Source organism: Populus alba, chromosome 18, assembly GCF_005239225.2.
Source record: "Populus alba chromosome 18, ASM523922v2, whole genome shotgun sequence".
In the NCBI taxonomy this organism is placed as follows: domain Eukaryota; kingdom Viridiplantae; phylum Streptophyta; class Magnoliopsida; order Malpighiales; family Salicaceae; genus Populus; species Populus alba.
In genome coordinates this window covers 10,569,270-10,594,091 of record NC_133301.1, presented here as the reverse complement: position 1 = coordinate 10,594,091, position 24,822 = coordinate 10,569,270, and the positions used below count along the sequence as shown (strand labels likewise).

At 36.6% G+C, this 24,822-nt stretch overlaps 2 protein-coding genes and 1 pseudogene across 2 annotated transcripts; all 3 read right to left on the bottom strand.

Moving 5' to 3' along the window:
• Positions 1–13,651: 13,651 nt before the first annotated feature.
• LOC118051705 (uncharacterized) lies at positions 13,652–16,653 on the bottom strand (annotated as a pseudogene).
• A 1,734-nt stretch (positions 16,654–18,387) lies between these two features.
• LOC118051600 (probable 3-hydroxyisobutyrate dehydrogenase-like 1, mitochondrial) lies at positions 18,388–19,877 on the bottom strand. The gene is made up of 2 exons (XM_035062273.2): positions 18,780–19,877; positions 18,388–18,502 (listed from the first exon to the last, which is right to left on the bottom strand). The coding sequence occupies exon 1, from the start codon at positions 19,848–19,850 to the stop codon at positions 18,849–18,851; it is 1,002 nt and encodes a 333-aa protein (XP_034918164.2). The 5' UTR covers positions 19,851–19,877; the 3' UTR covers positions 18,388–18,502; positions 18,780–18,848.
• Positions 19,878–22,352: 2,475 nt separating this feature from the next.
• Positions 22,353–23,340, bottom strand: LOC118051601 (mitochondrial import inner membrane translocase subunit TIM17-2). Its single transcript, XM_035062275.2, has one exon. It carries the CDS (start codon positions 23,259–23,261, stop codon positions 22,593–22,595), a length of 669 nt encoding a protein of 222 aa, XP_034918166.1. The 5' UTR covers positions 23,262–23,340; the 3' UTR covers positions 22,353–22,592.
• Positions 23,341–24,822: the final 1,482 nt, after the last annotated feature.

The window sequence follows — 24,822 nt, the reverse complement described above, 5'->3', positions numbered from 1 at the left end:
ATCCACCAAACTTCATGTACAGATACTCCTGAACAAAATGGTGTTGCTGAAAGAAAACATAGGCACATTGTCGAAACTGCTCGTTCTCTTTTGTTGTCTGCTTTTGTTCCTAGTGAGTTTTGGGGAGAAGCTGTTCTTACTGTTGTAAACTTGATTAATACAATTCCATCTTCTCATAGTTTGGGTCTATCTCCTTTTGAAAAGTTATATGGGTATATCCCTGATTATTCCTCATTTAGAGTCTTTGGTTGTACTTGTTTCGTTCTTCGTCCTCATGTAGAACGAAGTAAGCTATCCTCTCGATCCGCTATTTGTGTCTTTTTGGGCTATGGTAAAGGTAAAAAGGGTTATCGTTGTTTTGATCCAATAACTCAGAAACTTTATGTGTCTCGTCATGTTGTCTTCCTTGAGCATATACCTTTCTTTTCTATTCCATCCACTACTCATAACCTGACTAAATCTGATCTTATTAGTATAGATCCATTTTTTGAGGATTCTGGTAATGATAGCTCTCCCCATGTTCGATCAATTTGTACTCATAACTCTGCAGGTACTGGTACTTTACTCTCTGGCACACCTGAAGCTCCATTCTCATCTACAGCCCCTCAAGCTTCATCTGAGATTGTGGATCCACCTCCACGTCAGTCCATCCGTATTCGTAAGTCCACAAAACTACCAGATTTTTCTTATTCTTGTTATTCTTCATCATTTACTTCCTTTTTAGCCTCTATTCATTGTCTTGTTGAGCCCTCTTCCTATAAAGAGGCAATTCTTGATCCGCTTTGGCAGCAAGCTATGGATGAGGAACTTTCTGCATTGCATAAGACAGATACTTGGGATCTGGTTCCTCTACCTCCTGGTAAGAGTGTTGTTGGTTGTCGTTGGGTGTATAAGATCAAGACTAATTCTGATGGGTCTATTGAGCGATATAAAGCTAGGTTGGTTGCCAAAGGATACTCTCAACAGTATGGTATGGACTATGAGGAGACATTTGCTCTGGTTGCAAAAATGACTACTATTCGTACTCTTATTGTTGTAGCTTCGATTCGTCAATGGCATATTTCTCAACTTGATGTTAAAAATGCCTTCTTGAATGGAGTTCTTCAAGAAGAAGTTTATATGGCACCCCCTCCTGGTATTTCACATGACTCTGGATATGTTTGTAAGCTTAAGAAAGCATTATATGGTCTCAAACAAGCACCCCGTGCTTGGTTTGAGAAATTCTCTATTGTGATCTCGTCACTTGGCTTTGTTTCTAGCAGTCATGATTCTGCTCTTTTTATTAAGTGCACTGATGGTCGTATCATTCTGTCTTTATATGTTGATGACATGATTATTACTGGTGATGACATTGATGGTATTTCAGTTTTGAAGACAGAGTTGGCTAGACGATTTGAGATGAAGGATTTGGGTTATCTTCGATATTTCCTGGGTATTGAGGTAGCATACTCACCTAGAGGTTACCTTCTTTCTCAGTCAAAATATGTTGCAGATATTCTTGAGCGGGCTAGACTTACTGATAACAAGACTGTGGATACTCCTATTGAGGTTAACGCAAGGTACTCTTCTTCTGATGGTTTACCTTTGATAGATCCTACTTTATACCGCACTATTGTTGGGAGTTTGGTATATCTCACCATTACTCGTCCAGATATTGCATATGTTGTTCATGTTGTTAGTCAGTTTGTTGCTTCTCCTACTACTGTTCATTGGGCAGCTGTTCTTCGTATTTTGCGATATCTTCGGGGTACAGTTTTTCAAAGTCTTTTACTTTCATCCACCTCTTCCTTGGAGTTGCGTGCATACTCTGATGCTGATCTTGGTAGTGATCCCACAGATCGCAAGTCTGTTACCGGGTTTTGTATCTTTTTAGGTGATTCTCTTATTTCTTGGAAGAGCAAGAAACAATCTATTGTTTCTCAATCATCCACCAAAGCAGAATATCGTGCCATGGCATCTACTACCAAAGAGATTATTTGGTTACGTTGGTTACTTGCTGATATGGGAGTTTCCTTTTCCCATCCTACTCCTATGTATTGTGACAACCAGAGTTCTATTCAGATTGCTCACAACTCGGTTTTTCATGAGCGGACTAAGCACATTGAAATCAATTGTCATCTTACTCGTCATCATCTCAAGCATGGAACCATTACTTTGCCTTTTGTTCCTTCTTTATTGCAGATTGCAGATTTCTTTACCAAGGCGCATTCCATAACTCGTTTTCATTTTCTAGTTGGCAAACTCTCGATGCTTGTAGCTGCCGCATCGTGAGTTTGAGGGGAGATGTTAAATAATATTTATGTTGTCTTATTTATTAAGGGTAGAATAGTACTTTCAGTTTATCCTATATATACTTTATTTGTAATTAGGTTAAGACTATGCATTCATAATATACAGTTTATTCAGAATTCTAGCCTCCTTTTTGTGTTTGATCTCAATTAGCTTAACAGTTAGTTCAAGAAGAGACAGTCCAATCCCAAGATCCATAAAAGGCAGAATCAGGGATTTGATCCATGAACACAGTAACTTTCATCGATGATCTGCTAAATTGATTTGGATCACCATAGCAAGGTTCCAGTTCTAGGATAGAAGTGAGGGATCAAATTGTGAGTTCCTAATTGGTGGAAATCAAGCCTCTTTAGCAACTTCAAATAACCAGGCCTTCAGAAAGCTGATTAACAAGAAAGCGCACAGAAAAAATAAATTATGAGCAATATGAAACGCGTAGCATTCAACAAACAGAAAAAACCCATAAGAACTGGTGTAGTTCCAGTTTATGACTTGTCTACCATAAAGACAAGGTCAAATTATAGTTAAGGCATTCTTTGGTCAACACTGAACAAAACATGACACCCTATTAGCATTGTACCTAGGACATTACACAGAAAAGTGCCGCTTTTAACTTGTTTTCTCCCATGAGGACTTGAGAGAGGTTCTACGCCGTCCTCTCTTCTCATTTCCACCAGACATTTTATCGTTGTTCTTACAGAGGGTGAAGTGCGGTGGAATTTTGAGTCAACCCAACAGTCTCGGCAATCTGGCTTTTTCACGACCCGAGTCCCGGGTCTATGACCGACAACGCAGGAGTGGTGCTGAAAGGACACCCCACCTACGCTAAGTCTCAGAACGGACATATCAAAAGAACATTTTATTCAAAAATACGCAGCATTTCATAATCTTTAGAAATATTATATTATTCAAAACTGATAAAACCAAATGATAGTTCAAAACTTCTCATCGGTAATTAAAACAAAAACAATAATTCATAATACTATTTACATTGTCAAAATCCAAACTTAATTAAACCAAGGTAACAGTGGAGTGTCTAAGACATCAAATCAAAACTGAAAGGAAAGCCTCGCAAACAAGCAAGGCATACCGACCAAAACTGAAGAAACGAAAACACTCAACAAAGTCCAATTGCTATCAGAAACTAAGAACCTGAAATAATATTAAGAATGAGGGGTGAGTTCAACCAACTCAGTGAGAGAATAATATTTAATAAATATTTTAGATATTAATAGTTTGCAAGAAGATTTATCTTGATATACATACACATATACATACTAAACATATTATCATAACATAGTGGAATACATGTCAGATATCAGATAACACTCGTAGGTGACCAGATGACCAGCTAGATATACAGAATACTATGTGCACACAGGCTAACTACTCTCTGTTAGCATGGAGTTACTGACAAGTCCCATAATAAGGCATAATAGATATTCACAGAATCATCAAAGAAACATATATCATATCAAATAGAATTTACTTTGACAGATTGCGAGTGCAAATTCAAGAATAAATGAGTTCTTGGGAAATAAAGCAACATATATAAATATTCAAGAAATTAACTAGTTATACTCATCGTATAATCAACATACATATTTATTTATATTATATACATATTAAAGATTATCTCACTCACCCAAAAAATATAGAACTAAAAGGAATGTCAAATGAAAAACTCGAAAATCATATTGAAGATCGTTAGGAGAACGTACAACAATATATGAAATATACTCAAAAACAAATCAAACAAAAGATCCCAATGCATAAAATAAAACCGGGCTTAATCTCCTAAGTTTATGGACTAAAATGACAATTTTCCAAAACAGGGGCCAAAACGTAATTTTACTAATTTTTGAGGACCGAACTGTAAATATATAACCATACTGAAATTTATCCATAATTCATCCTTATCTTTGTCCATAATCTTGAATTATTCCCCAAGGGCCAAACTGTGATTTTATCAAAATTTTAGGGGTCAAATCGTAATTTGTCAAATTGAAGGATCAAATTGAAAATATCATATATTCCTAATTATACTGGAATTTTTCCCTTCAATCATCCTCAGCTCTGTTCAGAACCTCAATTTATGCCCCAGGGACCAATCTGTAATATTTTCAAAGTACGAGGACTAAACTGTAATTTTCATAAATTGAGGGACCAAACTGAATTTTCGTCATCTTCAACCTAAAATCCAGAATTTTTCACAGATTACCTACTGTTATCCCCTGATTTCTAACACAATTTCACCATTCAAACAAAATCATAATTCAAAATCATCATCTTTCAATTCAATCTCTCAAAATCAACCAAATAATTAAATACCCACAACAATCAACCCCTAACCTTCAAATAAATTCATCAATAAACTCAAAACACAATCTTCAAAACTCTAAAATTAATCAAAACTAAAATTTAAAGTTTAAATAACATATTATACACTTCAAACCATAAATCTTACCTTTTAAACTTATTTCCTCTGCTTCTCGTCTCCTTCCTTTATCCTTCTCTCCTTTCTTTTCTTTTCTTCTTCTTCCTCTTTCCCTTTCTCTCCCGCAACTCTCTTTCTCTCAAAATCAGATCCCTCTTTCTTTCTTTTTTCTTTCTTCTTTTTATTTTTATCAAGTTTTATTCCATTACCGTAAAACCCCTTATTCAATTTTACTCACTTCTAAGCCTTTAAGGGCTTTGTTGCCTTTTCCTATTCCTTTTTATTTTCAAAACATTACAATCTCCCCACCTTATAAGAGTTTCGTCCTCGAAACTTAATAGAAAAGATTGAATACTTATCGAGATTATTGAAAAGATGAGAATACTCCTCACGCATCTTATTCTCAAGCTACAATGTCGCTTACTCACGTGAATGACCTTTCCATTCCACTTTCACTAAAGCTATATCCTTCGACCTAGGCTTCCTCAGTTGTTGGTCAATTATAGCTTCCGATTGCACCTCATAAACCATATCATCTCTCAATTTAATGGGATGAACCTCTAACACATGTGATGGATCTAGCATATACTTCCTTAGCATGGAAACATGAAATACCGGATGAATAAAGGATAGATTAGGTGGCAAGGCAAGCCAATATGCCACTACCCCTACTCTTTCCAAGATCTCAAAAGGCCCTATAAACCTAGGACTCAACTTTCCTTTCTTCCCAAATCTGAATATCCCTTTAGTCGGGGAGACTTTTAGGAACACATTGTCACCCATTGAAAATTCTAGATTACGTCTGCTCTTATCCGTATAATTCTTTTGCCTGCTCTGAGTTGTTTAAAGCTTATCTCGAATCACCTTAATCTTATCCGAAGTAATCTGTATTAACTCGGGACCCATTAACCTCCTCTCACCAACCCCATACCAACATACAGGTGATCTATACTTCCGGCCATACAAAGCCTCATATGGAGCCATATCAATGCTCGCTTGATAACTATTATTATATGCACACTCCACCAAAGACTTGTACTTGCTCCATCCGACACCAAAGTCAATCACACAAGCTCTTAACATATCCTCCAAACTTTGTATAGTCCTCTTAGATTGTCCATCTGTTTGAGGATGAAAAGCAGTACTTAACTAAACATTAGTCCCCAAAGCTTCCTGAAACTTCACCTAAAATCGAGAAGTGAACTATGGACCTCTGTCAGACACAATTGAGATGGGCACACCATGCAACCTTACGATCTCGTTAACATAGATTTCTGTGAGTTTTGCAAACCCATATGTCACCTTTACTGGCAAGAAATGAGCTGACTTGGTTAAACGATCAACTACCACCCAAACCGAATCATAACCCTTCTGACTTTGAGGCAAGCCTAACACAAAGTCCATAGTGATCCTCGCCCATTTCCATTCAGGAATCAATAATGGCTGCAAAAGCCCTGGTGGTTTCTGATGCTCACCTTTAACCCTCTAAGAGGTCAAGCATCGAGATACAAACTCAGCAATGTCCCTCTTCATACCATTCCACCAATAACACTCTTTCAAGTCTCTATACATCTTGTTAGAACCAGGATGTATAGTATAGGCAGTTTGGTGTGTTTACGTCATCACATCTCTTTTCAAATCATCCACCTCAAGCACACACAACCTGGAACCAAATCTCAACACACCATCTTCGTGGATAACAAAACCCGGAGCTCTCCCTAACTCCAATTCATCTCGAATTTTACAAAGTCGCTCATCCTTCATCTGAGCTACTTTAATCTGGTCTACCAAGTCTGACTTAGCCTGAAAGTGAGCTAACAATGCTCCCGATTCACAAATCTCAAAATTGACCCTCTCATCTAACAATCCATGTAACTCTTTAATCAAGGGTCTCCCATCTCCTGAATATGAGCCAAACTACCCATAGATTTTCTGCTTAAGGCATCGGCAACAACATTTGCCTTGCTCGGGTGATATTGAATCGTGCAATCATAATCACTTAAAAATTCCATCCACCTTCTATGTCTCAAATTCAGATCCTTCTGCTGAAAGATATATTGAAGACTCTTATAATCTGAAAATATCTCACATGTCTCCCTATACAAGTAGTGTCTCCAAATTTTAAGGGCAAACACTATCGCAGCCATCTCCAAATCATGTGTGGGGTAATTTTGTTCGTGCTTCTTCAACTTTCTCGAGGCATAAGCAATCACATTACCATTCTGCATCAAAACACAACCCAAACCAATCCTGGATGCATCACAGTACACGGTAAAACCACCAGACCCTAAAGGTACTGTCAAAATTAGAGCCGTAATTAACCTTTCCTTCAACTCCAGAAAACTCTTCTCATATTCTTCTGACCATTGAAACTTGACACTTTTATGTGTCAACTTAGTCAACGGAGCAGTGATTCAGGAAAAATTCTCCATGAATCTCCTGTAGTATCCTGCTAAAACCAGGAAACTCCTAATCTCAGATACCGTAACTGGTCTAGGCCACTGCTTAACTGCCTCCACTTTCTGTGGATCAACCTCTATTCCATTCTTGGACACCACATGTCCCAAAAACCCAACACTCTCTAACCAAAACTTGCTCTTCGAGAACTTTCCATACAACTGATGATCTCTTAGAGTTTGAAGCACCAATCTCAAATGCTTTTCATGTTCCTCTTCACTTTTTGAATACACCAAGATGTCATCAATGAACACAATAACAAACTTATCAATAAACAGCCTAAAAACCATGTCCATCATGTTCATAAAACTCGCAGGTGCATTCGTTAACCTAAAAGACAACACCAAGAACTCATAATGCCCATAACGAGTCCTAAAGGCAGTTTTAGGAATATCCTCATTTCTAATCCTCAACTGGTGATACCCTGATCGTAAATCAATCTTTGAGAAACATTGAGCTCCTTGTAATTGATAAAAAGATCATCAATGCGAGAGAGTGGGTATTTATTCTTAACAGTCACCTTATCCAACTGCCTATAATCTATATACATCCTCATTGATCCATCCTTGTTCTTTATAAATAAAACAGGTGCCCCCCATGGAGACACACTCAGACGAATAAACCCCTTATCTAACAAATCTTGAATCTGCTCCTTCAACTTTTTTAATTCTGTTGGCGCCATCCTATAAGGTGCTATAGAGATTGGTTTTGTTTCTGAAACTAGATCAATACAGAATTCAATTTCCTTATTGGGAGGTAGTCCAGGTAAGTCATCGGGAAAAACATCGATGAATTCCTTAACTATTGAAACTTGTTTTATCTCCGGGACCTCCATATTCACATCATGCACATAAGCCAAAAACCCTTGCATACCTTTCGTACCATCCTTCTCGTGATGGCCAAGAGAATACTAAATGGAGATGATAACCCATCTCTATAAAAAGCAAACTATGTCTCCTTATCAGGCTTGAAAACCACTATCTTATTCCAACAGTCAACTGAGGCATGATGCCTTGACAACCAGTCCATACCTAGTATCACATCAAAACCTATTATTTCTAAAATTACCAAATCACCTAAAAGGTTTCTACCTTGCACTTCAACTTCAAAATCAACATAAACATATTCCCCAAACATAACCTCATCTGAAGGGGTAGCCACACATAAAGGACTCTCTAAGAAAATAGGTTGTTTAGTAAACATTAAAGCAAAATATGATGACACGAAAGAGTGAGTTGCCCCAGTGTCAAATAAAACTCTAGCCTCGAAGGAACATATCAAAAGTGTACCTGAGACAACAGTATTGGATGCCTGGGCATCCTGCTGAGTAATGGCAAAAAACTCGTGCTTGTCTCTGACTTGTTGGCGCAAAACCTCTACCGCTTATTCCACGGCCCCGCTGGCTACGCTCGCCAGCTCCACGACCACCCTAAAACACAGAATGGCTAGCTGACTGAGTCTGAGTAAGAGATGTAATCGGTACAAAAGCACCAGGCTTAGACCACCGCTTGTTCAGACAATCCCTCAATAAGTGATCAGTCTGCCCGCAACCGAAACAAGCTCCTATCTGCCTATAACAGACTGTGCCATAATGCCTAGACCCACAAGATTGACATTGAGGCCTCCCATTTGAACCTTGTGGTGTTAACTGAACAATACCTCGACTCTGAGTCAGACCAGCTCCACTCATGCTATGTCTATTGTTTCCCTCTACAGTAGACCTTGACAATAAATTCCTTGACTGACTTAATTGGCCCTACCGACCTCCATGTCCCCTGTTAGGACCTGTATCAGACCGTTGCTAAAAAGAGAACTGATTTGCCACCTTGGGCCTCTTGACCGAACCCACTGATAATTCATCCTCTAACTCTCGTGCCTCAATAGCTCGGGCACGATCCACTATGGCCGAGTACGTCTTAAACTCATGAGCCCCAATAGCTTTGAATAGGTAGCTATTAAGACCCCGAACAAACCTCTTGATCTTCCTCTACTCAGTCGGTACCAAATTTCCAGCAAATCTGGACAACCGCATGAATTCCACTTCATACTCTATCACAGTAAAGTCACCCTGAACCAACTTCTCAAACTCATATGATCTGGCTTCCCTCACACTTTCAGGTAGAAAACGCTCCAAAAACATCCTAGAAAATTCCTTCCATGCCCTCGGTGGAGAACTAGCTGCCCTTTCACCTCTCTTGAACTCATACCAGTTCACAGCCACCTTGCCTTCTAGCCTAAAAGATGTTAAAGTCACTGCACGATGATTCGTGCACCCCATGGCCTCACACCTACGCCACACTGCATCTAAAAACTATTGTGGGTCCTCAGAGTTATCTATACCCTTAAAGGTAGGAGGTGCCAGCTTAAGGAACTCTGACAATGGCACTTTCACCCCATGCACAGTATGGGAAGTCGAAGATGCATTCTTATCCTTCTCATTTTCTCTCTCAGTTAAAAGGTCAGCCAGGTTCTGCATGGCCTGTCCAATCTTATCCAAAGCACTATCAGTATAAGGCACCCTATTATGGGATTCCTGCTCCTGGTTCTTACCAACATCCAGACCATAGTCCTCCTTAAATTCAACCTCATCCTGAACTTATGCTTCCATTGGTTGAGGTGAAAGGGTTCTAACCCTCTTTTTGCGCCTCTCCTTCCTAAGTTGAGCGATATGAATGTCCTCTTGATCATTACCAACATAATCGGTATTAAATACATGTTTAGCTCTCGGCATATTTCCTAAAAGAATGTATTCTTATATATGTATCAACATAACTATAAGGACAACACACCAAACACTAGATTGGAGAATTATAAGATGAATGACATCAAGACAAGATAGATCCTAAGCTCCACATATTACGAGGGTTTTGAATAATAATAAATAAATAAAATAGATTACGAGGTTTTAATAAAATCATGCTCTGATACCACCTTTTTCACGACCCGAGTCCCGGGTCCATGGCCGGCAACGCAGGAGTGGTGCCGAAAAGACACCTCACCTATGCTAAGCCTTAGAACAGACATATCAAAAGAACATTTTATTCAAAAATACACAGCATTTCATAATCTTCAAAAATATCATTATTATTCAAAATTGATAAAACCAAAATGATAGTTCAAAACTTCTCATCGGGTAATTAAAACAAAAAACAATAATTCATAATACCTATTACATTGTCAAAATCCAAACTTTAATTAAACCAAGGTAACAGTGGAGCGTCTAAGACATCAAATCAAAACTGAAAGGAAAGCCTCGCAAACAAGCAAGGCATACCGACCAAAACTGAAGAAGCGGAAACACTCAACAAAGTCCAACTACTATCAGAAACTAAGAACCTGAAATAATATTAAGAATGAGGGGTGAGTTCAACCAACTCAGTGAGGGAATAATATTTAATATACATTTAAGATATTAATAGTTTGCAAGAAGATTTATCTTGATATACATATACATATACATACTAAACATATTATCATAACGTAGTGGAATACATGTCAGAGAGCATATGACACCCGAAGGTGACCAGATGACACCAAAGGTGACCAACTATGGGATGATCAGTCCGTCACAGGCTGATGCCTCTCTCACCAGCTAGGGATACAGAAATTATTTGTGCACACAGGCTAAACTACTCTCCGTTAGCATGGAGTTTCTGACAAGTCCCTTATATCAAGGCATTTTAGATATTCACATAATCATCAAAGAAACGTTATATCATATCAAATAGAATTTACTTTGACAGATTGCGAGTGGCAAATTCAAAGAAATAAATGAGTACTTGGAAAATAAAGCAACATATATAAATATTCAAGAAATTAACTAGTTGTACTCATCGTATTAATCAACATACATATTTATTTATATTATATGCATATTAAAGATTAATCTCACTCACCCGAAAAATATATAAAACTAAAAGGGGAATGTCAGACGAAAAATTCAAAAATCCTAATTGAGGATCGTTAGGAGAACATACACATATATGAAATATACTCAAAAAAAAATCAAACAAAAGATCCCAATGCATAAAATAAAAACCGGGCTTAAATCTCCTAAGTTTATGGACTAAAATGATAATTTTCCAAAATAGGGGGCCAAAACGTAATTTTACTTAATTTTTTAGGACCGAACTGTAAATATATAACCAATACTGAAATTTATCCATAATTCATCCTTATCTTCCTTGTCCAGGAATCTTCTTGAATTATTCCCCAAGGGCCAAACTGTGATTTTATCAAATTTTTAAGGGTCAAATCGTAATTTGTCAAATTGGAGGATCAAATTGAAAATATCATATATTCCTAATTATACTGGAATTTTCCCTTAAATCTCCCTGAGCTCTGTTCAGAAACCTCAATTTATGCCCAGGGACACAAATCTGTAATATTTCCAAAGTTCGGGGACTAAAACTGTAATTTTCATAAAATTGAGGGACCAAACTGAATTTTCGTCATCATCCAATCTCCAAATCCAGATTTTTCACAGATTACCCTACTGTTATCTCCCTGATTCTAACATAATTTCACCATTCAAACAAATCATAACTTAAAATCATCATCTTTCAATTCAATCTCTCAAAATCAACAAATAATCAAATACCCAACAACAATCAACCCTTAACCTTTAAAATAAATTCATCAATAAACTCAAAACAACAATCTTCAAAACTCTAAAATTAATCAAAAACCAAAATTAAAGTTTAAATAACATATTATACACACTTCTTCTTCTTTCCTCTTTCCCTTTCTCTCCCGCAACTCTCTTTCTCTCAAAATCAGATCCTCTTTCTTGTTCTTTTTTTCTTTCTTCACCCCGGGGTGAACAAAAAAACGCGAAAAAAAATAACCGAAAAAACCAAACCATGAAAAGAAACCGGATTAAACCGATTAAAATTTTTAGAAAAAACGACCGGTTCGGTTTGTATCGGTTTTATAAGCTTAAAAACCAAACCGAACAAAACCTGGAAAAAAGCCAAGCCAAAATAAAAAAAAAAAAAAATCGAGCCAAAAATGAAAAAACCGAGCCAAAAATAAAAAACCAAGCCAAACTAGTTGAACCGGTTTTTCCCTAAAAAATAAACCGAAAACCAGCGGGTGCGTCGAACGCAGGTGTTTCGGTTCGGTTTTGGTTTTTTTTTTTTTGAAATATAAAAAATTTCAGTTTGGTTACCTTTTTTTATAAAAACCGAACCGAACCAAATTTATTCACCCCTACTTTCTTCTTTTTATATTTATCAAGTTTTATTCCATTACCATAATACCCCTTATTCAATTTTACTCACTTCTAAGCCTTCAAGGGCTTTGATGACTTTTCCTATTCTTTTTTATTTTCAAAACATTACAGACTATCGTTCCTTAACACCAAGCATCGTAGGGTCCCAATCATTCCTTAATACTAACGCAAGCATCATGGGGTCCCAGTCCTGGGACCCGACCATTTTCCTCTCTGTGAGAGATGGCATTCCTACTCGGCTATGAGACCCGAGAGTGAGAGTGGACTCTTCAAGAAGAAAAGAGAATAACCACTTAGCGTGCTTTGAATGCGGCTGAGAAACCAACTTTTAACAGCAGGCTATTAGATGACTAGAGAGTATACTGCAACATTTATGCACGAGAAAAGATCATCATTTTCTTCGAAGACCTATGAATTATTCAAAATCGATCTAGACGCAGCACTGTTTGATGTAGTAGGAAACCAGTGAACGCAGACAGTTGCTGCATGATGTTTAAGACAACCTTTTTTCTTTCCAGCAAAAATCATGTTTCATGCAAATGATGTCTGAGACGAAAATTTGTAAACACGGCAACTTCAAATATTTCTGCCGGTCCAAAACTGTGAGGCAGAGTTCATTGAGAAAAAACATAGAATTATCCTAGAAATTTCTCCTATTAAAACATCTTTTCCAAATAACGATGATTGAAATTTAACAAGTCCATATTCGTTATGATATCCAGCTATCGTGAATTATAAGAGAAATTCCAGAGAAATCTTATTAGATAAGATTTATGTCACACCATGGAATTATGGCACCTCGACCATCAACTCACAACACAAAAGCTTGATCCAGTCTAGATAACAGCTTCAAGGCATGATAAAACATAGCAAAATTCTAAGCAAAACCTGCCATTGCACCAAGCCAGGTTTCCTAGTTTCTAAAATCAGGGGAGTACAGAACCTCGAAAAACACATTTCTACAAACATCATATGCCACCAGTATAGGGACAGTTTATAGCAATGAGTTTCAAAAGAACACATTGTAAAACATCATAAACTCAACATCATAATCCAAACACTCATAACAAAGACTATGTAGTAGTTACAATTATTCCTCACACCTCAATAATGTTACCGGTCTAATTCGCAGCCGAAATGAAGAAGCCAAATTCTCAAGAAGAAAACATTATTAACTCTCCAGAGCCAAAATAAGAGCTTGAGTACCTAAATTCCCTTCACCATGAGCCTTAAGAGACAAATAAAGCTGCTGGGCCAGAGCTAATCCTGGCAAAGCAAGTTCTTAAGCAAAGGAGTGGAATCATACTCACTTCCAGTGCTCTTCACTCCGTAGACCAATGGATGGTTCCCTCCGAGTAAGGTATGCACAACCTCCTTCATGTGAGGCCTAGCAGAAGGCTCTTTGCTGGTGCAGAAAACGCCAAGTTGGAAAACATTGCTCATTTCATCCACGTAACAAGGTTCCTTTATCTCCTCATCTAAGGCATCGACTATGGTTTTTCCTTCTTGGACGTGATGCAATGCCCATTTGGCGAAGGCCTCCATGCCATCATCACCCATAATTTGCTGCTTTTCCCGTTGTTAGTTCAAAAGGACAACCCCAAAGCTATAAACATCGGTCTTCTCATTTACTTCTAAATGTTTGAGCATATACTCTGCGATTCAAGTATAAAACTAAGAAACTTCAATATTAGGTACTGGAAAAGGAGGGCAAGGAAGCAAATACACAAGGATAAGAACTGAAGAGTGAACCTTTACCTGGAGCTATGTAATAATAAGTACCGGCAACAGCTGACACGGTAGCAAGTTCTTCCTGCTTAATCAGCATCTTTGCTAAACCAAAATCAGCAATTTTTGCATTAAACTCAGAATCCAACAAGATATTGCCTGGCTTGATATCTCGGTGAACTATTGGTGGGGAGCAGTCGTGATGCAGGTAGCACAGACCCTGAGCAGCCCCCACTGCTATCTGCAGTCTCTTCGGCCAGTCCAGAACATCATGATTTACTGAAGCTGATGCACTGTTTGATCGCCTTGCTGTATGCAGCCATTGATCGAGACTATGATTCACCAGATACTCATAGACAAGAAGTTTCGAATTGTCACTGGCAATACAACAGAGCAACTTCACTATGTTCAAATGCCTTATTGTACCCAGCGTCAAAACTTCAGCGAGGAACTGGTCTGAATTCTGTTTATTTCGAGATTCTTTTCACAGCTACATCACCAAATTCCATTTGCAGCAACTACGATATACGTCTCCTATCCACCTCTTCCTATCAGGTTGCTTTCTTTCAATCCTGAAATTATGCTTGATGCAGTAAAATTCAACTTATGAAAGTTAATTAACTTCCATTCTGAATCCAGGCTTCTCTTCCTGTGAAATCTGATAATGATGAATGCCAATAACAACGCTAACAGAAAGGCTCCAAACAAAGCACTTAATATCAAGGCTAGGATTTGGGTTGAAGTTTTGCTTGATTTATGAGGTCTGGAATTGCAAACCTTAAAATGGTATAGGGGATACCTTCTTGTACAAAGACCAGATTGATTCAAGAAACTAGTGGCATTAAGCAACATTCTTCATACTCAGTGGGGATTTGCCCCCATGAGATTATTGGAAGAGAGATTGAGAAAAACAAGCCTCAGAGAACCAAGTTGTGGTGGAATTTTTACCAGAAAATTTGATTATCTGATAAGTCCAGTTTGACAAGTCAGGTAGGAAACCCAAACTTTTCAGGAATCTGTCCAGAAAAGCCTGATTTTGACTGAGTTTAGAGTAGTTAAAGATTTCCATGAGATTTGATGTCAGATGGAAGTGCTCCGCTCAGCTGGTTCTTTATCAAGTAAAAGAACCGTCAGATTAGGAAGAGCGGTTAATTCAAGAGAGGATAGTGCCAGTAAATTGGTTCATTGCTCGCTTTGTAAGACTAACCAGATTCCTCCAAGAATTCCCTTTCAATGGAAATACTCCAGAGAACTTGTTGTTACTTATCTCGAGCAGTGAAAAGACTTGTTGACACTTCATTAGGAAGCTCTCCAGTGAACAAATTATCACTTATCATCAGTGTTGCAAATTTAAAGCTGTCCATAAACCAACATTTAATATTGCCAAAAAATGCGTTGTTTGAGATTCTTACTGTTAGCAAAACTACTGCATTCTCAAGTGATTTTGCAACCCTCCACCGAGCTTATTATCAAAAGCTACCACTCCTGTTAAGCTACCTCCTCATGGCATAAATATTCAGCGCAGGTTCCCTGTAAGCCTATTGTAAGCAACCTGGAAGCCTCAAGGGGCTGAGTATCGCCAATATCTGAAGGATTGACCCTGATAAATTGTTGGCGAAACAACTTAAAATCTTTCAATGCCGGAAGACGATACCAATGCTTTCTGGGATCTCACCAGATAACTGATTCAAGAACAAACTCTCAAACCTGATAATTTGTCAGCTTCCCAAAATCCAACGGATTAGTACCAGTCAGATTGTTTCGCCGAAAGATCGACGGAAGTCAAATTCAAGCTTCAACAACCCGAGGAATTTCCCCAGAAATTTGTTCGTCGTGAAGAAACAGCACTCTCAAATTATCACCATGAAAAACTGCCAGGAATAATATTTCCCAGTAGTTTATTAAGGATAAATCCAAAGTGCCCAAGCCACCATTTCTCCAACATTTGTGGAATCTCGCCAATCAAATTCGCTCCGGAAATCCACAACTCTCAGTTCTTCAGCTGGTTGAACTGGAATGAACCTTGATGGAAAAACCATGTGACCATAGATAACTCTCAAGTTAGACCAATGCCTATTCTGAGGAAAGTGCCGTTGAACTGATTTCATAAACCAGAGTTCTTTACTCTGGAACAGTCCATGGCTCAATATTACCAGAAAGTTATTTGCATAAAGGTTAAGATGAGAGGCAGCCAACATCAATATCATCAGAATTGTGCCAACAATTAGTTCTGAGATGTCTAAGATCTCCAACTTGGACAATTTATGTACAGCTACAGGAACTTTCCAATAATATTGTTATTAGAAAGTGATAAATGTGACTCTAAGGTCTGAAAGTAAAGGTGATATTCCCAGATAGTGTTCTTTTATCAAGGATGAGTAGTGAGGAGTTATCGGACAGACTACTCCAGCCTCAAGCCAATGAAAGGAGTTTGATGAGTCCATGCTCAAGAGACAACGATTTTCCAGTGTTTCATTCTTAGTAGAACTGGCTTGTCTTGATCAGAAATTGAGTTGAGAAGGAAAAGGATGAGGTGAGGAAGTAATTAAAAACAAATGGGCTATTCCGACATTTCGTGAGGTTTAGCTGTTGTTCTGGGTTGAATCGTGCAAGTATGAACTACAGAGAAAGGATATTTATAGAGGTGATATGCTCAGATTTCGGCATCTATATACTGTTATCAATATTCAACTGTTTGAAGATTAAAAAAAGTCATTAGTGATCTCCTTCAAGTCTTTCGCGCGCACTCAGCTAAAACACGAAGTTGCGTGGCGTTGCTTGCAAAACACTACGATGTAATAACTATATAAATTAAACATATACTTATAGCAATTAGCTTTAATGGTTCCTTGACCGTTTGTCAATAAAAGAATAAAACCAACTTAGTAAGGTTTTTTAATTTTTTTAAAATTAATTTAAACAAACTAAAACCAGTCCAAAACTAAAACAGTTCAATTTAATTTAGTCGTTTTTTCTTAAAAACTAAGAGATCAATTCTATCAAAAGAAAATAATAATTAACCTTATATGAAGCAACGAAAACATATATAATCCCTCAAGTTTCAACAAATCACTCTGAAAAAACTTATATATATGGAACACCAATCAATTGTTATGTCGTAATCAATAAAAGCTTTATATAACAGAATGTCCTTCCCAACCCCACGCCAAACACCTAAATATATCTCGCATATTTAATGAATAATAATAACAAATGCACCATCCCTCTCGAGTTTACCCTGCAGAAAGTAGGCATGTGATCACAACACAATACAATTCAGAAAACCTCTAATAATTATACTAGAAGAAAGTAAAAGGATAGAGAGAAAGATCTCTCTAAAATGTGCAAGTCTTCTTTTTATGTTAAAAACCTTTATACTTAAATTAGCATAATATAGAAAAAGAGCATTAGAAGCTTTGATTATGGTGGAAAAGAGCATTAACGTGTTGTATGTATTTGCCAAAACAATTTAGAAATGACAAAAGATATGTTTTTTATGAAAAATTTTTTTATTATCTTTATTTAGAGCAACATTGTTATACAATCTTGAACCCATTTCTGTGCCATGCCAAGAAGTAGGCATAGGGCTATTGTCACCTACAACTTTGGACTTAGTAAGGACATGCCTAAAGAGACAAACAAGACGTTACAAAGTTGTTTTTAAAAAAAAGAACTTTTATGGATTATGTATTATTGGATGACAATAATGAGATATATTTAAGGGACATTTAGACAAATAAATCAGCTATTCATTTAATTACATTAACAAAGTTTTTCTCTAAAATTAGTGTTGAGTTGACCATGTTTAACCTGAAGTTACGCATCCGGGTCTGGGTGTAGAAGCCTTATTTATGTTCAGTCTTCATGGGAATGTTAGCTAGCCTTATTATCTAAGGTATTTGTTGTGATCATATAAACATCTCTCAGTCCAATCTTGTAGGTTTTATAGAACCTAAAATTTCATCCCTCGTCAATTACCATTTTACTTAGTTTAAATTCATATATGATTGTAATTTGAATAAATCTAGACTTTTTAAATATATAACTCATCAAGTTTAAATTGTCTACTATCTTGGTTTGAAGAGTTAACCCTGAAATGGACTACGATATTGGAGAGTGACATGCAAATTTGAGTATATAATAATCAATTCGAAAAATTATAAATGCTAGATATTGGACGGTCCTCACCATGCATGACACAGTTCTGGGACAAGCGAAATCAGCTATCAAACAACCGTAACATATCAACTAAACGAAATCCAAACGGTAAAACTATCAACAGGAACCAGGAAGAGACCACAAGGGATGAGCTGCACCATTCCCGCAGGCAGCTTCCTGGAGGCAGAATGAAGCTGAGTCTGAAGCAAAAAAAATCCAGATTATACATCACCTGATAACAGCTTGTCAAGGGCATGATAAAACATAGCAAAATTCTAAGCAAAACCTGACATTCACCAAGCCAGGTTTCCTAGTTTCTAAAAGCAGGGGAGTACAGAACCCGAAAAACACATTTCTACAAACATCATATGCCAACCAGTATAACAGTATAGCAGAGTTTCAAAAGAGCACATTGTAAAACATCATAATCCAAACACTCATAACAAAGACTATGTAGTAGTTACAATTATTCCTCACACCTCAATAATGTTACCGGTCTAATTCGCAGCCGAAATGGAAGAAGCCAAATTCTCAAGAGAAACATTATTAAGCCTCTCCAGAGCCAAAATAAACTTGATACCTAAATTTCCCTTCACCATGAGCCTTAAGAGACAAATAAAGCTGCTGGGCCAGAGCTAATCCTGGCAAAGCAAGTCCCATATTTTGACACTCCTTCAAACAAATCCCTAAATCTTTCACAAAATGATTGACATAAAATCCAGCTTCGAAATCCCTCTTTAAAATTCTACTCCCATATAAATCAAGTGACTTTGACCCTGCTGCCCCGGTTGAGATTGCATTTAAATAAGATTCAACATTTAATCCAGCTTTATGGGCATAAATAATTCCCTCTACTAATCCAACCATTGTTGATGCTATCGTTATTCTGATTTTGCCAATTTTGCGAAATTGACCTTTCCCGGGGGCACCCATGTAATTAACCCTCCCCATGAGGGCAAATAGGGGACTTAGCCTCTCGATGACTGTTTTATCTCCTCCTGCGAAAATTGCGAGGCTACCGTTCTTGGCGCCGCGGTCGCCTCCGGATACGGGGGCGTCAACGGAGTGGCAGTCCTTTATAGTGGCGGCTGCTGAAATCTCCGCGGCTAGGGAGGGTTTCAGATGTTGGTCATGGTCGACGAGGACGCCGCCGGGGCGGAGTCCTGGGAGGGCGCCGGAAGTGGAGTCAAGGAGGACGCTGCGGACGTCGGAGGGAAAGCCGACGATGGAGAAGACGACGTCGGATTGGGAAGCGACAGCGAGAGGTGATTGAGCCAGGCGAGCTCCCATGTCGATTAAGGGTTGGGCCTTTGAAAGGGTCCGGTTGAAGACGGTGACTTTGTAACCAGCTTTTATTAGATGGCCGCACATGGAGCGGCCCATGACACCAGTTCCGATCCAACCCACGCGCGTGTTTGATGGGCTTAAGGACTCGAAGTTGGCGGTGGCGGCGGCGGCCATGGTGCGGTGGAGTAGTGGGAGAGAGGAGAGGGGAAGGCTGTGAGAGTTACAGTGAAGAGCGTGTGGAAGTAAGAGTGACAGTCGCATCGCATGTCCTCGAATATCAAAATGTCTATAATATCTGGTCATGATATCTGTCCATGATCTGTAAATCTGTTTAGTTTTGGGGGCTTTTTGGACAGGACAGTACAGTTACATTGGGCCGGCTTAATGTGTTTTTGTCTTCGGCTATATACATCAGAGAAATTTTTGGACTGGATTTGGTTTGGATTATTTTTTTTGTTTTTAAAATATATTTAAAAAAAAATTAAAATTATTTTTAATATTAATATATTAAAACAATTCAAAAACAATTAATTTAAAATAAAAAAATTTAAAAACACTTTTTAAATGTAAAAAACAACTCTTAATTAAAAGGCATTTGTTATACTTAAAATATTTACATGTTTTACTGTGTTTGTTTTTAAAAAAAAAAAATTAAAACAAAGTATGTTTTTGTCAATTAAATTATTATATGAAGTTTGATTAAAAAAAATATTTTATGAAAATCTTTGAAAGCCGACAACAACATAAATGAAATAAAAAAAAATTCTCGTTCTTAAGAAAAAATAAAGAGGTAAATATAGACAAAACTCTTTAAGGAAAATGATGTTTAGTATATATGCTTTTGATTTGATTGGTTATATATGATATTGATTTTATTTATAGAAATATATTAATTTTAATAAAGGTTTATTTATTTTTATATTCATAAAATATTTAATTAATTTAATATTTGATTAATAAATCTAAAATAAAGATAAAGTTTTTGAGACAAAAAATACTTTGTAAAGAAAATTATAAAGTTGTTATAAAATTAACATAAATAAAAATTATTAAGATTAACACATATTATGAAATTAAAAATTTTATGAATATTTTTATGATTTCATTATAAACTTATAAATTATGAAATTTATATTCTAACAAAGCATTGTTTTTAAATATTTTTTATTAATGATCTATTAAAATTGAATATATTGATGAAAGTTGTTTGAGACTAATCCATATTATATTTTTTATATATAAAAAAAATAATTATTTTATAAGTTAAGATACTAGGAGATGAAGAACTAAATATAGATAGATATCATATGAGCTGTAAACTAAATAGACCCATAAAAAAAAATTATATGAAGAAATCATCTGTGTTATGAAAGAGAGGAAAATAGACAAAAAACACAGGCGCGGCGGCGGCGGCGGCAGCCGAACTAGACTCGAGTTCAGAATGATGCGCAAGGAAACAGATTGCAGTGGAGGATATGAGAATCGCATCACTGAATAAATAGCAATGAACCAGTGAGGGTTTCAAAATCAGCAGGAGAACTCTTCAACATTCGAGTATAAAACACTGGACTATATATATTTATGGATATCACAAATAAAACATATGTTCAAATTTACCAACATGGCACAATTTTGGGAGAAAAGCCTGCACCAACGGTGCATATTTACGGCTCCATATAGCCTGAATTTGTCTTGCAGCGTGGAAGAAAAACAAGGGCATCGATTGCATCATTCAACAAACAAATATTGGTAAAAAAAAATTATCAGAACACATGCAGAAGTAGACCAACATAGAGAGGAGCAATCATACCAACTTATTCTCAGTAACCAAGTAGCTATAATACAGGCAATAAAATGACATTAACGCAAATGAATTCTGCTAAGAGGGTTATGAATCCTATTTCTTTTGGTATACTAACAATTGCAAACCCATCAAAAGGAAACGCAGTCAACAACACATCCCTTTTCCTCCACCTAGAATTAACACAAATGGGGCAGCAACAATGAATCAGGTAACAGGTAATGTCAAGTATAAAGTAATCTTTACAGGAGTATGAATAGGAGCTGCCCAATTTTCCGACTGCTGTGGTCAATAAATTAGCACAACTAGCTAGCTAAAGTAAACGCCGTTCATTCTCAACATATTGTATCTCCAGCTATATTTGGTGGCTCAAACAACTCGTCTTCCCCTCACCCTTTTCTCCATCTTGCTTTTCCTAATGCAAGCAATTTCAATGAGCACAAAACAAATAAACATGTTCATTTACTGCTGTTGGTAAATCGCTAGTTTTCCATGACTGAAGAGGACGAGACTCGAAAGATGAGCAACAATACCAGTTTATATTCAATGTGGCCAAGAACAAATGCATAGACAAGAAACCCAACAAACAAATACATATACAAGGAGAAGGCACAAAAAAATCATGAATTCGTACAGGGTCAATGAAGCCCTGAGCTAAAAAAAAACAGAGAGAGTAAATTCCAATCCGCATATCCCTACCAACTTGGCAAAGAAGCAGACCCTTAAGATCCACTGCAAAGGCACAAGATGAAGCTACAAAAGAACGCACTACTAATTGAAGTAAACATAAGAATATCAAATTCAAACACTCAGCACAAAATCTTTCAGTAGCCAATAACATTAAAAGATAAAGGCACAGCCAAATACAGACTGTTATTGTAAAACCAAATTTCAACAAGCCAGAGCTTTGCCTCATGACATTGAGATACTATTTCCCATAGCTAAACCATTGACATTGAGAATAATCATCCAGCAGAAAACTGTTAATCTCAACAACAAAAACTTAGAAAAAAAATACAAAATTGGCAGTGAATTATTATACATTGATGCAACTCTGTTTCATAATCCAAACAGAGAAATTAGATTTAAAGCGGACAACAATCCAGTACAGCAAGTTTGGACCTTCGCAAGTTCCAAAATCTTTTACCTCCTAATAACAAGTTGATAGAACCCTGAACAAGCTCATCCTTTTCATTTTTTTGTTACTTGTATTCAAAATTTGGTACTGGTGGAGCATCAAAACTCTCTAAAATCTCGGTCTTGCTTCCACTACTACTCGCCTCTGATTCCTTCTTCTTCCCTCCTCCAAACCACCCACCGAACCACGAACCCGACTCCGAACCACTCACAGATGCACCCTCTTGGGCCTGGGCGTGGGGCTGGCCCATAGGAAAACCAGGCCCACCGGCCATAGCAGGAACAGGATCTTCAATAATAACAGGCATATCCTGTTGAGCACTCATTACCTTATTCAGCATAATCCCAGCTCCTTCAATCAAAGCCAGTAACACGCCACCAAACATAGCCGAGCGAGCCGACGCGCCAAGTCCTTGCCGCATGGATAGGAAGCCACCGGTGGAAGCGCCAGCTATGATTGAGTTCCATGGATCTTCCTTCTGCCGGAGGTAAACCATTGAGCAGTCAAAGGCGGAGAAGAGGCCTCCCCAGACGGCAAAGCTACCACCAACACGCGGAGCGTTCATGCGAACGGCCTGAGTTCCCCCGATAAGCCTTGTACCGGTTGGAGAGCTGTGGACGCCTTTGATGAAGTGGAAAACGGAGCCGCCGACGGCTCCCATGCCGAAAGCGCCGCCAATATCATCGAGAATACGATCAGGACACGGCTCTCGAGAAGTTTCAGGTGTTCCCATATCGGCGATTTGATTATTAGAGAGGAGGCTTTGTTAGGTTATTCGAGTAAGAAGAAAAGAGAAAGCGGTGGATCGTTTTATTATTTATCGTTTTATTATTTAGCTTGAAGGAGGGTTGGAAAAGGATTGATTTTACGAGAGTGTCCTTGAAACCGGGATATTTCCTCTTGTATTTCGGTCTGTTTTGTCGGCCGCTTTTATGCTGCCTACTTTAGATTTAAAACATTTTTCAAAAATAAATATTATGAATCCAAACTAATGATTTCAATTTTATGTTGAAGATTTTAAATAAAATTACTTAAGGGGTATTTGAAAGTATAGTGGAAATTGCTTTTCAAAATATTTTTTACTTGAAAATGCATCAAAATAATTTTTTAAACAAAAAAAATTATTTTTTAGCATCAGCATATCAAAAGGATCTAAAAATACCAAAAACATATTAATTTGAAGTAAAAAATTTAAGTTTTTTTCAAAAATACTTTTAAAACATAAAAATAAACATGAATATTAATATTGAAGTCGTTCCAAACATCTATTGATTTAACTTTATCCTCAAAGATAAATACACAAATACTCATATTATAAGATATAAAGTTGGAAAAGCATAACCTACATATTTAAAAGTGTATTTAATTTTTATTTACACTATAAATGAATATTCATTTAAATTATATAACATTATAAATAGGTAATTCAATTATTGAAAATCAACCTCATATACATAATTTCTTTCTATAATTTATTATTTATTTATAGTTTTTCTTTTTCTTACTTTTATTTATAGATTTTTCTTCTACTTGTTTATAGCTTTCTTATATTTTATCTAAATTACATTACTTTAAATTCTTTCTTTTTTTCTAATCTATTAAAGCCAAGTAAGAAACTCTATATTCTATTTGATTTGCGAGATTGCTTTTTACCTCTACTAAGTTAGTTTTTCTTTATTAAAATAAAGAAATTAGAAATATAGCTAAACAGTTTTTGGTATTTAAACTCATTGGCTTTTATCATCCTCTTATAAAAGTGATATTGTCTTTTGTTTTTTTGTTTTTTTGCTCATCATGTCATCCCAATGTCTTTATTTTTAAAGTACGTGTAAGAATACTGAGTAGCAACACAACTTCATTGAAGTAAAATCTGAAATTAAATTGCTTTTTTTTTAATCATAATCCATATATTTTCCTTCAAATGATTTTTTAAAACAAGTTATTTATAACAGTAAAAATTACTTTTTAAAATAATTTTTACTTAAAAATACATCAAAACAATAATTTTTTAAAACAAATTATTTATAAATTCAAACTTAACAATTGAAAACTTTGAAATTACATAGAGGATTTGTAATGAAAAATGGTGATGTTCATGTCATCTTTGATATCAAAACAGAAGATAAGATATTAAAATTATAAAGTAATATTCATTACTTATTTTTTGAGAAATTATCAAATATTTAATTTATTAATAAATTTTCCAAATACAAGAAAAAAAAATGAAGAAAAAGGATCTTATTCCAAGTAATGTGTTCGTACACATTAAAGGATCCGTATTATTTTCGGCACCA

Excerpts from the sequence above, each read along its gene's own strand:
- LOC118051601 (XM_035062275.2), bottom strand. The coding sequence starts at position 23,261 with ATGGGAACACCTGAAACTTCTCGAGAGCCGTGTCCTGATCGTATTCTC.
- LOC118051600 (XM_035062273.2), bottom strand. The coding sequence starts at position 19,850 with ATGCGACTGTCACTCTTACTTCCACACGCTCTTCACTGTAACTCTCAC.